This window comes from Sturnus vulgaris, chromosome W (assembly GCF_052056855.1).
Source record: "Sturnus vulgaris isolate bStuVul1 chromosome W, bStuVul1.hap1, whole genome shotgun sequence".
Taxonomy (NCBI): Eukaryota; Metazoa; Chordata; class Aves; order Passeriformes; family Sturnidae; genus Sturnus; species Sturnus vulgaris.
In genome coordinates, this window is record NC_142282.1 from 688,686 (window position 1) to 705,552 (window position 16,867).

At 47.5% G+C, this 16,867-nt stretch overlaps 1 protein-coding gene across 1 annotated transcript; it reads left to right on the forward strand.

Moving 5' to 3' along the window:
• Nucleotides 1-9,414: 9,414 nt before the first annotated feature.
• Nucleotides 9,415-10,919, forward strand: LOC148220008 (uncharacterized; the record flags this gene model as incomplete). The annotated part of the gene is given in 2 exon segments (XM_088155764.1): nucleotides 9,415-9,755; nucleotides 9,757-10,919. Coding segments are annotated over 2 exon segments (1,491 nt in total), but the record flags the coding sequence as incomplete, so codon positions are not given.
• Nucleotides 10,920-16,867: the final 5,948 nt, after the last annotated feature.

The following is a 16,867-nucleotide window of genomic DNA, read 5'->3' on the forward strand; positions in this document are numbered from 1 at the left end:
TTAAAAAATCAGATGGTGATTCATCATAATTTTGTCTCACTTCATAAAGCTTTGACCAATTTATAGCTTTAGGTACTCCATGTTTTAACCCATATACCACAAGACTTGGATATGGTTTTAGCCTCGCCATATGTTCTGGTATATTTGGATCCCACCCAGGATTCTCAAGGGGAAATATCTGAGTGACGGTGCCTTGAAGCAATCCACTGGCTATGCTCCCCTCCACTGAGGTTATGATGGCTTTATTGACCATTTGTCTCTCAGTGGGATCAAGTAATGTATCTAACATAAAGTTCAAATCCACCCAGTCAGGGTTTTGTGAGTTAATAGCCCGTTCTACTAATTTTGCCACTTTATTTGGGTTCTCTTTATATTTCCCCACGGTAGTTTTCCACTGCTCTAACTCTATAAGGGAGTATGGTACTTTCACATATACTGGGCCCTGATTACCGACTGCCTGTCGTAAAGGGGCTTGCAAAACTGGTTCTCTGTCTCTTTCCCTTTTTGATCTAGTTCAGTGAGCAATTGGGCTACGCTCTCTGAGGGCTTTTCTTGCTATCCTTCCCCTCCTCCGCCTGTTTAAGGCAGCAATAATCTCGTCCATTTCCTCATCCTCCTCTTCCTCCTCAGAGTCGTTTGAGTAAGAGCTGTCTGACTCTGTTGTAGCCAAGAGTCGATCTCGGCTGGTCCCAATCCTGGAAAGCATCATGCAAGACCTGTGGCGACTCCGCTGCCGGGCTGTGTGTCTGCAATCTTTGATGATTTCACCTTCCGAGGCAGCTCCCTGGCCTTTGGTTTGCCATGGCACCTCACAGGCCTGAGAATGGAGGAGGTGTCGCTCGCCCTTTGGGAGGTTCCCTCTCCTCCTTCCCTGTAAAAGGCCCTGTCCCCCGGCCCCTCCTCTCGGGGCCGTGCCGAGGGCTGCACACACTGGCTCTCTCCTCCCCCCTTCCCCAGCCCTCGGGCTGCTGCCGGAGGTGGTGGTGGGGGCAGTGTCCATTGCTGCCCCGGCCCGCCTTCGTCCTCCTTCACTGCCCAGGGCCCCCCTGAGCTGTGGCTCCCCTGGCCCCCCTTTGCGGCAGTGCCGGAGGAGGGGCCGTGCCCTGGCCTGAGCCCACGCCCCGGCCCGGGCCCCCGCCCAGCGCGGCCGGGACCGATCCTGTCCTCATGGCAGGAGCCACCAGATCTGTCTCCACCTCCTCTGGGTTTTTATATATACTGCTGAAAGGTAGCTCTTTCTTTTTGTCTTTTCAGACTAACATATGTTCTTTCTTTTTATCTTGGTCCTGCTCACATGCTAATACCATAAAAAGTCGGGCATTCTCTAATTCTTCAAATAACCTATCTCCGCCTATTCGGGATATTAACTTGATATGAATTTTTCATCTAAACTCCCAACTTTAGGCCACGTTTCTCCATTATCTAGTTCATATGTTGGCCAGATTTTCTCTGAGAGTCTGATAAGTTTAGGTTTTGAAAGTATAGACTCTTCCCCGATTAGATTCGCCCAATTTTTCAATATTAACCCCAAAGGGCTATCCCCTGGAATACTACCATTATCATGTTCACCAGAAAATACACAACCCATTCTTATGTCCAAAAATAAAGAGTAAGAGACACAAACAGAGACTCGGGGTAGAACTCACAACTCTCAGAGTCACAGCAAATGCTACGCTGCCTTCTGGCTTTAGAGGAGAGGTGCTGCAATTTAAACCTGCTCTTTAAAGAAGAGGGATAAAGAGCAAACAATTCTACTTGGAACTCTAAGGTTCCCCAAACAAAGTTACAATTTACAAAACCATAATCCACCCAGATGCTAAACAGAATGCCCTTTTATTCGGTCACTCACGTGCCTCTGTCCCCAGGGTTCTTGGCTCTGATACCTCTGGGCCTCTGCTGGGCCTTTCCGGGGCTGCTGGCAGAACTTCAGTCCAGGGGGTTTTCCAGATGCCTTCACTGTCCCATCTGGGTCGCCAGCTCTGATGCCTTGAGGAGCTGGAACAGAGGCTACACACAGAGTTCAGGGGAACAAATGGGTATTTATTGTGAGCCCCACGAAAGGCCTACAGAGCCACAGCCCAGCAATGTCAGTGCCACAGTTGTGACCCCTGCCCGGATGGCTCCAAGATGGAAGAAAGGAGGGGGTTGGTCACAAAATCTCACACTTTTATAGGTTCTGGTTAATTTGCACGAACCCCCCCTCCACCTTTCCACGTAGTTTGTGCTTAGGGCCTGAAGTTTGGAGAAACTGTCCTTGAGTTCTTAACTAGAATAGGACTGTGTGGAGGGAGCAGAAAACACAGAAGAAAGTTTCCCTGCATCCTCAGAACAAGCTCCTTGGAAAACCAGAGCTTAGAGATAAGAAATGGATTGTGAAATGACGAATACAAAAGGAATCTAGCTTCCCTCCATTGGAAGACCCTCTTATCTATCTTCAGTATTAGTGGTTCATTTTCTTTTAGTATCCATAGGCCAGCTTTGAATGTAAAATCCCTCAGGGATTGGTCAGAAAGTAGAATTCCCTTGGTAATTGGTGCAAAATGTGAAACCCTCAAAAGATATAAAAACCCCTGTAAAACAATAGCCGTTGGTATATGCTAGATCAGATGCCTTCATAGAATAAACGATGGATTTGTGCCTCTCTGCATGTGCTGGTCTCTTTTCCCCGCTGGTCTGAGAGCTCACCGCGAGCCACAATTCTATCTGGGCAAGGCTCGGGAATTTGCTCTGTCGCTGAGGGCTGCGAAAGCAGCCTCAGGGATCCCAAAGGGACCCCAAAACCCCACCAGTGGCAAGTGGCGCCCCGAACGAAAGTGGACTCTGCTCACTCTCTGCGAAAGGCATCAAGAAATTTATTGCATCCGTCTTGGAGCGTCACAAAAATTCGATAGTTAAGTCTCTGTTTTAAAAGACTCGACTTGTCCGAATTGACTTCAACAACCCTGAGACCCCTCCCCGCTCGGGGCTGAAGTTGAGCCAGCACCTGACAAGCAGCTTCAACGACCCGTCAAAGATAAACTTTGTGAGTATAAGCAGCTTTCCTTTCCCCCAGGGTCTTGTTTTGGGTTTTGTTTTTTTTTTCTTTTGTTTTCTCTTTTTCTGCTCGTGAGGCTTGGGGTTCGCTATGGGACATCTCTTTTCTAAAGTTACCCTCTCCCTTAGCGAAAGAGATCTTTATACTATAATAAAACAAACTTTATCCTCTGACAGTTTTTCCTTTTCAAAACGCTCTTGTTCTAAAACTGTCCTGAAAAGATTTATCAAATGGCTTTCCACTCACTTTTCAAACTTTAATAACCAAACTATCCTTTTGGATTCTTTCTGGGACACTGTTGGCATGAAGATTTATGAATGCCAAGCAAATGCTGATTTTTCTGTGACTTCTTTCATTCCTCTTTTTCACCATATCATAAGAGCAAGACGAAAACTCCAAAAAAAACCTGTCCCTACCCTCTCCCCACTTTCTTATCCCCTCCGACAATACCCAAATCCCCCCCACCCCCCCGATCCTCCAAAATCCCCTGTTCCCACTTCTTCAGCTCCTGTGTCTCCCGTTTCACCCCCCCATCCCTTACAGAGGTGCCCCCAGCCACAACCCAGACTCCTGCCCTCCCCCTTCACTCCCTAGCCCTAAAAGTCCTGTCTCCATGGAAACCGACAGTCCTACCCACATACAAGGTCATACACACAGCTACCTCTCCAACTTTTCTCCCCGCTCCCCCTCCGCCCCCTCCCCCCTTCGGCATCCCCCCTCCGAGCGGGGCCCTTTGTTATCTCTTCCCCCTCAGCACCTCTCCTCCCCCCAACAACTGATAAAGAAACTATAGAAACTTCCCTTACTACACAGTTTGCAAACTCCGCCCTTCACACAGCGAGTTCTCCACACCCCCAAGCTGTCACTCACCCGCTCACCTCTGTAGCCCAGCCCCGCTCAGTTCACACAGCTCCAAACCCCATTCCCACCTTGATTTTCCCCGCCCCAGACCCCGTTCCCTCGGCGACCGCCCCTCACCCCTCTCTATCCCAGCCCCCATGCCATGCAGAGTCTGCCTCCCTTAACTCTGATACTCCACAAGTTACACACACAAATCTCAACACCTCGCCACACAACCCTGCGTTTCCCCACCACGGTTCGTCCCCTAATGTTACCCCAGGATGCTTCCTCCAGCCCCCAGCCCCCGAAGTTTCCCCTGTCCCAGTTCCTGTCCCCGGAAATGTTTTACCGCCTTCCCTTCATGCTTCCTCGGTCCCTGAAAGTCCCTCTGCTCCTTCTCCTGTCCCAGTTCTGTCCATGAATCCAGCCGTCCACCCAGCAAACATCCCCGCTCTCCCCAAAACACCTCTTCCCCGACAGCGCGGTCCCACTGCACTCCCATCCCCCGAAGCCCGTCCTGCGCCTTCCTAACCCCGACTGCGCGGCAGCCCCACATGCACCCATCCCCCAGCACGTATCCGATTTCAACTGCACCTCCTGTGCAGCCCCCCCCACAGCAGCAAAGGTGCGCGCCTGGCACACCTGCGACTGCGCCACCTTGTGACCAAGCCATGCAGTGCACCCACACACATCCTTTTACACGGTCAGACCCCTTCCCCCCCCACGCCCCCCCTCTCCAACCTTCCCCCTCGCGTTTTAAAAAGCGTCGTGCCCGAAGAAAACGCCACTCTTCCTCTGAATACAGCGACAGTGACTCCACTGCCTCTGATTCAGAAGAACCAGATATTTGGGCCACCGCAAAATTGGAGGCAACCCAAAATGGGAATTGGCAATTAGCCCAAAGAATCTCTGCCTTTCCTGTGATTTAAAAATGAGGCCACAGAGGAGGATCCTCAAACAGAGCAGAATGGCAATCCATTGACATGAAACAAGTAACAGAATTGGCAAAAATTGCAAAAGAACAAGGCAGATCAGCACACATTTTAAGAAATTTTTTAGAAGCCTTTTTTGCTGCTTTTGTCATGGTGCCCCATGATCTCAAAAATCTAGCTACTTGCCTTCTGTCGCCGGCTGAATTTACGTTATGGGAAAGGCATTGGAAAAAACAATTAACAATACTATCTGATAAGTATTCAAAAGATCCTAATCGACAGAATTTCACTGTTGAACAACTTGCTGGTGAAAACCAATTTTCTAAACCCTCAGAACAAGCAAACTCTATTCCTGAAGAAACACTGCAGGACATTGCTAATGCAGCAAAAACCTCATTCCTCCTTAGCCCTGATGACTCTATTCCTAGCTTGCATTTCTCCAATATCAAGCAAGGAATAGATAAGACTTTTATAAAATTTGTAGACAGGCTCAAGGATGCTCTTGAAAAACAAATTGAGAGCACAGAAGCACAAAAGGAACTTCTGAGAAAACTTGCTTTCAGCAATGCAAATGAACAATGCAAAACCATTTTAAGAGCTTTACCTATAGACACCGATCCCACCATCGAGCAGATGGTGGAAAGCTGCACACGCCACATGTCCACTGAAAACACAGTGGCCAAAGCAGTTGCCAAGGGCATTGCTGATGGAGTCTCTGGAGCCTTTGCAGCGATGGTCTCCAAAGACAATGCTCGCTGTTTTTACTGTGGGGAATTTGGACATTTTATCAGAGACTGCCCAAACAAACCATCCACCCAAAACTCCCACAGCAACTGCCACAAACCCCAAAGGCAACAAAAGCAACAACAGCAGCCAAAAAACTTCCAACGCAGCCCGGTTTCAGCTCCGGGCGCAGAAAACAAACCAAAAGCTGCCTTCAACCCAGCCCCAATGATAGCAAGCGAGCAACATCAAACCCCATCGTCCTCGAAAATTCCGAACTACATCACGCAGACCCAACATTTGGTGAGATTTCGATGGGAACCTGGTGTCAGCTGGTGACTGTTTTGTCTTTAAATATCACAGATGAAAAATTTTATCGTATCACCACAGGAAAGTATGGACCACAAGATGATCCTTGGGACATTTTAATCCTCAGTGACAGTTTCCATGGTCCACCACAAATTTCTGTTTTACCTGAAATACAGACTGTAGCACCTGGAAAAGAAATCTTTGTCCAATTGTGTTGCACGGACAATCCCTTTTTTCTTCCACAGAAAACAACTATAGCACAAGCCTTCCTGTTTCCAAAAAATCACATGGAACGGATCCCTCTCAACCCTACAATAATGTGGGCACAAATTATGGGTCCAAACAAACCCATCCTCGAGTGCAGACTTTTCTGCTACGGGGAAAAAATTCAGAAACCAGGAATGATAGACACTGGTGCTGATGTGACCATCATTGCCCGCTCGGAATGGCCACCACACTGGGAACTTCAACCTGTAGCAGGCATGCTGGCTGGAATTGGGGGAGTTGCCGTTTCCATGAGAAGCAGACACAACGTCATCATTGAAGGACCTGAAGGTAAACTGGCAACCATCCAACCATTCGTGGTAAGAGCCCCAATCACCCTATGGGGCAGAGATGCCCTAACCCAATGGGGGGCTTCTCTCTGAGTTCAAAGTCAGGATTTCTGATGGGGGCCATTGAAGCATGCACTGTCCCACCCACTCCTCGTCTCACCTGGAAGAGTGATGAACCCCAATGGCAGGCACAGTGGGCCCTATCAAAGGTCAAACTGCGTGCATTGCAAGCCCTCGCTGAAGAACAACTGGCAAAAGGCCACATCGTGGAGTCCAACAGCGCGTGGAATTCACCAGTTTTTGTCCTGAAAAAGCCTGGAACAGACAGGTGGAGGCTTCTCCAAGACCTTTGCAAAATCAACGACATCATTGAAGACATGGGCCCTCTCCAGCCTGGCCTGCCCTCCCCATCGATGCTGCCTCGAGACTGGACACTTGTGGTCATTGACATCAAAGATTGTTTTTTCAGCATCCCATTGCATCCCCAAGATGCACCAAGGTTCGCCTTCTCCGTCCCTTCTCTCAACAGAGAAGCTCCTCTCAAAAGATATCATTGGCTCTTCCTTCCCCAAGGACTCAAAAACTCCCCAACGATATGCCAATGGCATGTGGCACACATCCTTTCTCCTGTTCGAGAACAATTTCCAGAAGCAATCATTCATCACTACATGGGCGACATTCTAGTTTGTGCATCAGAAAAGACCTACTTAGAAAAAGCTGTCAAAACAACCATTCAGACCATAGAAAAAGCAGGATTTGAAATCCGTGAAGACAAAGTACACTACACCAGCCCCTGGAAATATCTAGGACTTTTAATCCGAGAAAGAACCATTGTACCCCAGCAGCTCTCCATTCGAGACGACCCAAAGACTTTAAGAGACCTACACAGCCTGTGTGGATCCATCAACTGGATCCTCCCCCTACTGGGACTCACAACAGAAGACCTCGCCCCTCTGTTCAACCTCCTCCTTGGCAACGAAGACCTGGACTCCCCACGCACACTCACCCCGGAAGCCCGACAATCCATCATCAAAGTTCAGGAATCCCTGTCTTCACTTCAAGCACACAGATTTGAGCCGAATTTGCCTTTCCAGTTTGTCATTTTAGGAAAGGCCCCTCGCTTCTATGGACTGATTTTTCAATGGGACCCTCAACTCACAGACCACTTGTTTATCCTTGAATGGATTTTCACAAGCAATCAGCCCACAATGACAATTACCACGTTTCAGGAAATCATGGCACATTTGATAAACAAGGCCAGAACCCGCCTCCGCTCTCTTTCAGGGTGTGAGTTCACATGCATTTACCTGCCCCTGACCACGGGAGATTTGGAAAATCTGCTCCAAACCAATGAAAATCTTCAATTTGCTCTAGATAGCTACACAGGCCAAATTTCTATTCACATACCAAACCACAAACTTTTTAATCAAAACGCAACCTTCAATCTGGTCCCAAAACTTGTTCAAAGCAGAACACCTCTCAAAGCTCTAACAGTTTTTACAGACGGCTCAGGTTCCTCTCACAAGTCTGTCATGACTTGGAAAAACCCCAAAACTGACGAATGGGAATCTGATGTCCAAATTGTGGAGGGATCTCTGCAAATTGCAGAATTGGCAGCCGTTGTCAGAGCCTTTGAAAAATTCAAAGACAAACCTTTTAACTTAGTCACAGATTCTGCTTATGTAGCTGGTATAGCTATGAGAGCAGAACATGCTTTCGTCAAAGACATTTCTAATCCAAAATTACACCAATTGATTTCTTCACTAATAACCCTAATTTCCAACAGAAAATTACCTTACCATATCATGCATGTTAGGTCACACACTGACCTCCCCGGTTTTATTACGGAGGGAAACAGGAAAGCAGACGCACTGGCCATGCCTGTTGAGAATGCAAACATCCCCAACATTTTTGCTCAAGCAAAGCTGTCACATTCATTTTTCCATCAAAATGTACCTGCCCTCATGAGAATGTTTAAAATTCCAAAGTCCCAAGCAAAAGTCATTGTGGCAACATGCCCAAACTGTCAAAACTACCAAGTGCCCTCTATGGGCATGGGAGTCAATCCCAGAGGCCTGAACAGCTGCCAGCTCTGGCAGTCTGATGTCACCCATTTCCCACCTTTTGAAAAGTCTAAGTATGTGCACGTGTCAGTTGACACATTTTCTGGAGCAAACTTTGCATCGGCTCATGCAGGAGAAACAGCCACTCACATCATCAAGCATTTTCTCCTAGCATTTGCCACTCTGGGAGTTCCAAAAAAAATCAAAACTGATAATGGACCTGCCTACATCTCTCACAAATTTCAAGAGTTCCTCAGTGAATGGGGAATTGAACACATTCAGACCATTCCTGGAAATTCCACAGGACAGTCCATCATAGAGAGAACTCATCAGAACATCAAAAGAATCCTTCACCAACAGGGAAGAGACACAAAAATTTTATCTCCAGTGGAAAGACTCCGCAAAGGTCTCTACGTCATCAGTTTCTTAAATGGAACCGAGTCAGAACCAGACCCCCCAATACTCCGACACTTTGCAAACTCAACCCAAGTGAAGCTCACTGAAAAACCACCAGTGCTGGTGAAAGACCCAGAAACACATCAGGTCTCTGGATCTTTCCAATTAATTACCTGGGGAAGGGGATACACTTGCGTCTCCCTGCCTTCTGGACCAAAATGGTTCCCAGGAAAAAACAAAACCATACCTAGGCACAGTGAAACCTACTCCAACAGATAACAACAACAAAAGCTCCCCAGAGTCAAATACAAGACCTCCTCAAAACCAAACCAGTGCTGCTTGGAGAAGAAGACGTCGCTGAACACCTGCACATCAAAGGAAAGATCATCCTGTCACAAGACAGCAGACGAAACAAAAAACTAAGCAGCACTCTGCTGCTTCAGGCAAATCATAAGCCAGACATAGTCTGGCCACAAAGTGACCTTTAGTTAGATGTTGCTACCTTTACTGAAACACCCTAGTATTAGTTCCCCCCCCAATGATTTTACTGCAACCCCTAATCCTGTATTCCCTTCCCTATCCTTAGGGAAAAACAAAAAAAAAGGGGGGGGGAAGGGACAAAGGAAGAAGATGAAGGAGAAAACCCTAACTCTCTCTCCCCCCCCATCATAAAAATAACAGATTTTACTTATATTCCCTATCAGAAGGCCCATCCTTGTCCAAAGAGGAAAATTATCTCCATTGATGCTGTCCTCACTGCTGCCTGGATCCTCTTCACCGTGCCACATGCCTTCAGCTGGATCAGTCCACAACCGAAACACAATGTCTGGGTGACTTTAGCAAAGACATGGAAACAAGATAACATGTGCCTGTCTATGGGCAACATTGATAACCCACTTTCCACGTTTAGTAGGAATTCCCTTTGTAGCAGAGGAATGGCCCATCCAGAACTCAGAGCTTCTCCACACCACTGGTAAGAGACCAAATCCAGTTGACACTTGGGACCATTGGACAAAAATACTGCCAAATGCTCCCGAGGAACCCCAAGAATTAGATTTGCTGGGGTCCTCCAAAGCAACACATTGTGTCAAATTCTATTACAAAAGTCCAAAGCAAAATTGGCCTGAATTGAGTCAAATTCGAAACATATACAGAAAAGACATATCACCCATCAACAAAGCCTACAATTATCCAGATTGGTGCAATTACACCACTCATGCTCTCTCTGAATCCTCCCTTCACCCCAAAACGTTACCCCGTGGAATGTTTCTTATCTGTGGTGATCGGGTTTGGGCTGGAATCCCCTCTCGCCTTCAGGGGGGACCCTGTAGCCTTGGCAAGCTTTCTACCCTTACCCCCAACATTACCTTATTACATAATTGGAAAAAGGAGAGTGAATCAAAACGTGAAAAAAGATCTTACACTGAATTTGATGAAAGTTGTGACCCTAAATTGTACATTTGGAACAGACCCACAAGAGCTGCTGTCTCCCTGTTCTTTCCATGGGTGGCTGCAGCAAAAGCCCTTGGTGAAATTACTCACCTAGGGTGTTGGCTCAGTAAGCAAGCCAATGTTACATCTGCTGCCTTGAGTGATCTTTTAAAGGATGAAGAAACCACGAGACACGCATCCCTGCAAAACCGAGCTGCAATCGACTTCCTGCTGCTCGCCCACAGACATGGCTGTGAAGACTTTGAGGGGATGTGCTGCTTCAATCTCTCCTCACATTCAACATCCATCCAAGCAAACATCCAGAAACTGAAGGATCTCATGAAGGATTTGAAAGTACAAACCACCCCAGACTGGTTCAACAACCTTTTTGGACAATGGGGCCTGACGGGGTGGGCCGCATCTCTGGTCAAGGGACTTTTATGGATTTTAATCATAGTTGTCATTGTATTAGTTATGTTTGCATGCTTTGTTCAATGTTTCAAAAAAATTGCTGAAAGCACCTTTTTAGTAAATACAGAGAGAGAAGTTGTGGAGGGAGCAGAAAACACAGAAGAAAGTTTCCCTGCATCCTCAGAACAAGCTCCTTGGAAAACCAGAGCTTAGAGATAAGAAATGGATTGTGAAATGACGAATACAAAAGGAATCTAGCTTCCCCCCATTGGAAGACCCTCTTATCTATCTACAGTATTAGTGGTTCATTTTCTTTTAGTATCCATAGGCCAGCTTTGAATGTAAAATCCCTCAGGGATTGGTCAGAAAGTAGAATTCCCTTGGTAACTGGTGCAAAATGTGAAACCCTCAAAAGATATAAAAACCCCTGTAAAACAATAGCCGTTGGTATATGCTAGATCAGATGCCTTCATAGAATAAACGATGGATTTGTGCCTCTCTGCATGTGCTGGTCTCTTTTCCCCGCTGGTCTGAGAGCTCACCGCGAGCCACAATTCTATCTGGGCAAGGCTCGGGAATTTGCTCTGTCGCTGAGGGCTGCGAAAGCAGCCTCAGGGATCCCAAAGGGACCCCAAAACCCCACCAGTGACATGCCTGAAAGATCCAGTTCCTGGGAGTGAAGTAGCAAGATGGAAGGCACCAGATTCCCACTGAGATCATCCATAAAATCACTGCAATGTCTCCACCAACCAGAGAGGAGGAAACAGAAGCATTCCTAGGTGCCATAAGTTTTTGGAAAATGCACATTCCTGAGTACAGCCAGATTGTGAGCCCTCTTTACCTGGTCACCAGCAAAAAGAATAATTTCCACTGGGGCCCTGAGCAGCAGCAAGCCTTTGCCCAGATCCAGCAGGAAATCACTCATGCAGTAGCCCTTGGCCCAGTCAGGACGGGACCAGAAATGAAAAATGTGCTCTACTCTGCAGCCGGGAACCATGGTCTGTCCTGGAGCCTGTGGCAGAAGGTGCCTGGTGAGACGCGAGGGCGACCTCTGAAATTGTGGAGCCGAAGTTACAGAGGGTCTGAGGCCAACTACACTCCAACAAAGAAGATCTTGGCATTCTATGAAAGGGTTCAAGCTGCCTCAGAGGTGGTTGGCACAGAAACACAACTCCTCCTGGCACCCCGACTGCCAGTGCTGGGGTGGATGTTTAAAGGAAAGGTTCCCTCAACCCACCATGCCACTGACGCCACATGGAACAAATGGATTGCCCTCATCACACAATGCGCCCGTATTGGAAACCCGAATCGCCCTGGGATTTTGGAGATAATTACAAATGAAAACTTTAGTCTCACCGACAAAGAAGAACAGGAACAAGTGACCCGGGCCGAAGAAGCCCCACCGTATAACCAACTGCCAGCAGATGAAACATGCTATGCTCTTTTCACTGATGGTTCCTGCGGCATCGTGGGGAGGAACCGGAAGTGGAAAGCAGCCGTATGGAGCCCCACACGACGGGTAGCAGAGGCCACTGAAGGAGAAGGTGGATCCAGTCAACTTGCTGAACTCAAAGCGGTTCAACTGGCCTTAGACATTGCAGAAAGAGAGAAGTGGCCAAAGCTTTACCTTTATACCGATTCATGGATGGTAGCCAATGCTCTGTGGGGATGGCTGGAAAGGTGGAAAAAGGCTAACTGGCAACGTAGGGGAAAACCAATCTGGGCTGCCAATGAATGGAAAGACATTGCCACCCGGGTAGAGAAGTTGCCTGTGAAAGTCCGTCACGTAGATGCCCATGTCCCCAAAAGTAAAACCAATGAAGAGCATCAAAACAACAAGCAGGTAAATCAAGATGCACAGATAAAGGTGTCAAAGATAGACTTAAACTAGCAGCACAAGGGAAAGTTATTTCTCGCTCGATGGGCCCATGATGCCTCAGGTCATCAGGGCAGAGATGCCACATATAAGTGGGCACGAGACCGAGGGGTGGATCTAACCATGGACAGTATTTCTCAAGTTATCCATGACTGTGAGACGTGCGCTGCCATCAAGCAGTCCAAGCGGGTGAAGCCCCTCTGGTATGGGGGGCGATGGTCCAAATATAAGTATGGAGAGGCCTGGCAGATTGACTACATCACCCTGCCTCAAACCCGCCAGGGCAAGTGCTATGTACTGACCATGGTGGAAGCCACCACTGGGTGGTTGGAGACCTACCCTGTGCCTCATGCCACTGCTCGGAACACCATCCTGGGCCTGGAAAAACAAGTTCTTTGGAGGCATGGCACCCCTGAGAGAATTGAGTCAGACAATGGGACTCATTTCAAGAACAGCCTTATAAACACTTGAGCTAAAGAACATGGTATTGAGTGGGTGTACCATATCCCCTACCATGCACCAGCTGCAAGGAAACTGGAGAGGTACAATGGACTGTTAAAAACCACTTTAAAAGCATTAGGTAGGAGATCTTTTAAGAATTGGGAGCAGCATTTAGCAAAGGCCACCTGGTTAGTTAATATCCGAGGTTCCACAAATCGAACAGGCCCTGCCCAGTCTCAGTCCTTGCATACAGTAGATGGAGATAAAGTCCCACTGGTGCATGCCAGAGGTTTGTTAGAGAAAAGAGTTTGGATCAATTCTGCCTCAAATACAGACAAACCCATTCATGGGATTGTTTTTGCTCAAGGACCAGGTTGCACATAGTAAATAATGCAGAAGAATAGGACAACACAATGTGTACCTCAGGAAGATCTAATTGTTGGGTAAGAACCATATGTAAATATTACTATTGAATATCACTGTCATTGTCTGTCTATAGCTGTATCTTGTATATATATGTGTGTATGATGTATGTGTTTATAGAATTAGTGTGTGTATCAGATATGGTAGTAAGCTGACGATATGGGGATAAGGGGTGGAATGTCTTGGGGTGACTGTATGATGCCTATATCCCCAAATCGTCTGTTCTGTTGGTGTTGAATATTAAATTCTGCAACTTTAAGACTGGTTCCAGGAGTGAAAGGGCGGGGGGGGAAGAAGAAGTGCAGAGTTTGTTATCAGAGACTGCACGGGCTCCCCCGCATTCCTGCTCTCGGACTGTGTTGTCTGCGGTGGACAGCGAGAGAGAGCTCTCCTTTGCTCTTGGTTAGTTTTTGGCTAGCTGAGGCAGAGAAGCCCCCTGGGTTGTTTTTTTCCCCCTTTTTCTGTTTTCCTGGAACTGTTTGAACCTGCTTTGGACTGAAAAACCAGAAGAGCACTGGGAGCTCACACCTGTGGCCCACCAGGCCTGGCCTGGGCCGCGGCATTTCCCAGCACCAGAGGGACTGAGAGCAGACTGAGTGAGCCGGGCAGCCCACGGAAAGAACTCTTCTAAATCTGCCATCTCTTCGGAACAGCGAGAGGTTTTGCTGTTTGATATTGTTCATTGTTGCGCTGGGAGGTGTGTTGCCTGTTGAATAAACAGTTTTCTTTTTTTTCCACTTCTCTCCAATTTTTTTTCATTCTCTTTTTTCCCCCTGAGCCAACTGCAGGAGGGACTACTTGAAATATTTTTTTTCCCTGGAAGGATCTCATTCAGAAGTTTTCTCCCAAATTTTGTCCTAAACCAGGACAATATGTCATCACAGAGGTGTTACCAACCTCTCTCATTGGCCCAGTTTTGGCCAGCAGCATGTCCATCTTTGTGGAGGGAGCAGAAAACACAGAAGAAAGTTTCCCTGCATCCTCAGAACAAGCTCCTTGGAAAACCAGAGCTTGGAGATAAGAAATGGCTTGTGAAATGACGAATACAAAAGGAATCTAGCTTCCCCCCATTGGAAGACCCTCTTATCTATCTCCAATATTAGTGGTTCATTTTCTTTTAGTATCCATAGGCCAGCTTTGAATGTAAAATCCCTCAGGGATTGGTCAGAAAGTAGAATTCCCTTGGTAATTGGTGCAAAATGTGAAACCCTCAAAAGATATAAAAACCCCTGTAAAACAATAGCCGTTGGTATATGCTAGATCAGATGCCTTCATAGAATAAACGATGGATTTGTGCCTCTCTGCATGTGCTGGTCTCTTTTCCCCGCTGGTCTGAGAGCTCACCGCGAGCCACAATTCTATCTGGGCAAGGCTCGGGAATTTGCTCTTGTGTTGGTTTGAAAGTAAAACCAGTGCGAGACTCCAAGTCAGTAATACAATTTAATAGGAGAAAAGAGAAAAAAATAAAATACATGCAATAATATAAAAGAAACAACCACCAACACAGTCAGAAATACAACCTGACACCCTGTCAGTCAGGGTGTTGGTAGCAGTCCGTATAAATGGTGGCTGCAGTCCTCCTGGATGACAGATGTGGTTCTGTTGAAGCAGTGCTCCTGTAGAAGGTGCAGTTTTCCTCCGAAGATCCAGCGATGATGTGGAAAAAGGTCCGACCTTCCTCTGGGATCCAGTAGAAAGGTCTGCCCTCGGGTCCCAAACCCCAGTTTTTTTATCTAGGTAGGAAAGGCTTGGCTCCTGCCCCTGGTTGGGGCATCTCCCAATGGGATGATGTAATCTTATCAGTCACACAATAGGACTTAATGGCCCATTAACAGAATATATCTTCTGGAGGAGGGATGGGTTGTGAATAGATAACGATGATCATCCCCCCATCTTATCAGATGGCACATCAGCAGAGGATATCTCCCACAGTGATAAGGATCACCACCCCTCCCACATTTTAACAGATGGTGATAGAATACACATTTTTGCATTGTACCCCAGGACATAATCCACCCCTTATTCTTTTACCATCTACATCACACCCAAACCAATACCCTCTTACAGATATATAATACAAAATGAAACCTTACATACAGTTCTCACTAAAAATTAGGTCTCTTTGCGGTACACAACGGGTTTCCCCATCTTTCTGCATTACCCACCAAGTGTAACCAGGTCCTTGAGCAAAAACAATCCCACGGATTGGTTTGCCTTTGCCTGTGGTGGGATTAATCCAAACAGTCTTTCCTAAAATACCTTTCATGTGTACCACTGGGACCTTGTCCCCATCCACTGTGTGCAGGGGTTCAGAGTGGGCAGGACCGGCTCGATTGATGGACCCTCGAGTGTTAACCATCCAGGTGGCTTTGGCCAAGTTCATTTCCCAATTTCTGAAGGTTCCACCACCAAGTGCTTTCAAAGTAGTCTTAAGGAGTCCATTACACCGTTCAACTTTCCCGGCAGCTGGCGCATGGTAAGGAATATGATATATCCATTCAATGCCATGTTCTTTGGCCCACGTGTTGATAAGACCGTTCTTGAAATGGGTTCCGTTGTCTGATTCAATTCTCTCAGGGGTACCATGCCTCCAAAGGACTTGTTTTTCTAGGCCCAAGATGGTGTTCCGGGCAGTGGCATGAGGCACAGGGTAGGTCTCTAACCATCCTGTGGTTGCTTCCACCATGGTCAGTACGTAGCGTTTGCCCTGGCGGGTTTGGGGAAGGGTGATGTAGTCAATTTGCCAGGCTTCCCCATACCTGTACTTTGACCATCGTCCACCATACCACAGAGGCTTTACCCGCTTGGCCTGTTTGATTGCGGCACAGGTCTCGCAGTCGTGGATGACCTGTGAGATACTGTCCATGGTAAGGTCCACCCCTCGGTCACGGGCCCATCGGTACGTCGCATCTCTCCCCTGATGACCAGAGGCATCATGGGCCCAACGAGCTAGGAATGATTCTCCCTTGTGCTGCCAGTCTAGATCCACCTGTGATACTTTCACTTTGGCAGCTCGGTCCACCTGCTCGTTGTTGTGATGTTCTTCATTAGCCCGGCTTTTGGGTACATGTGCATCCACGTGTCGAACCTTTATGGTCAGTTTCTCTATTCGGGCAGCAATGTCCTGCCAAATCTCAGCTGCCCATATGGGTTTCCCTCTGCGTTGCCAGTTGGCCTTTTTCCAGCGATCCAGCCAACCCCACAGAGCATTAGCTACCATCCATGAGTCAGTGTAGAGATAGAGCCTTGGCCACTTCTCTCGTTCAGCAATATCCAAAGCCAACTGGACGGCTTTTAGCTCTGCGACCTGACTCGATCCACCTTGTCCCTCGGTAGCTTGTGCAACTTGTCGTGTGGGGCTCCATACTGCAGCTTTCCATTTCCGGTTAGTGCCTACAATTCGGCAGGAACCATCAGTGAAGAGGGCATATCGT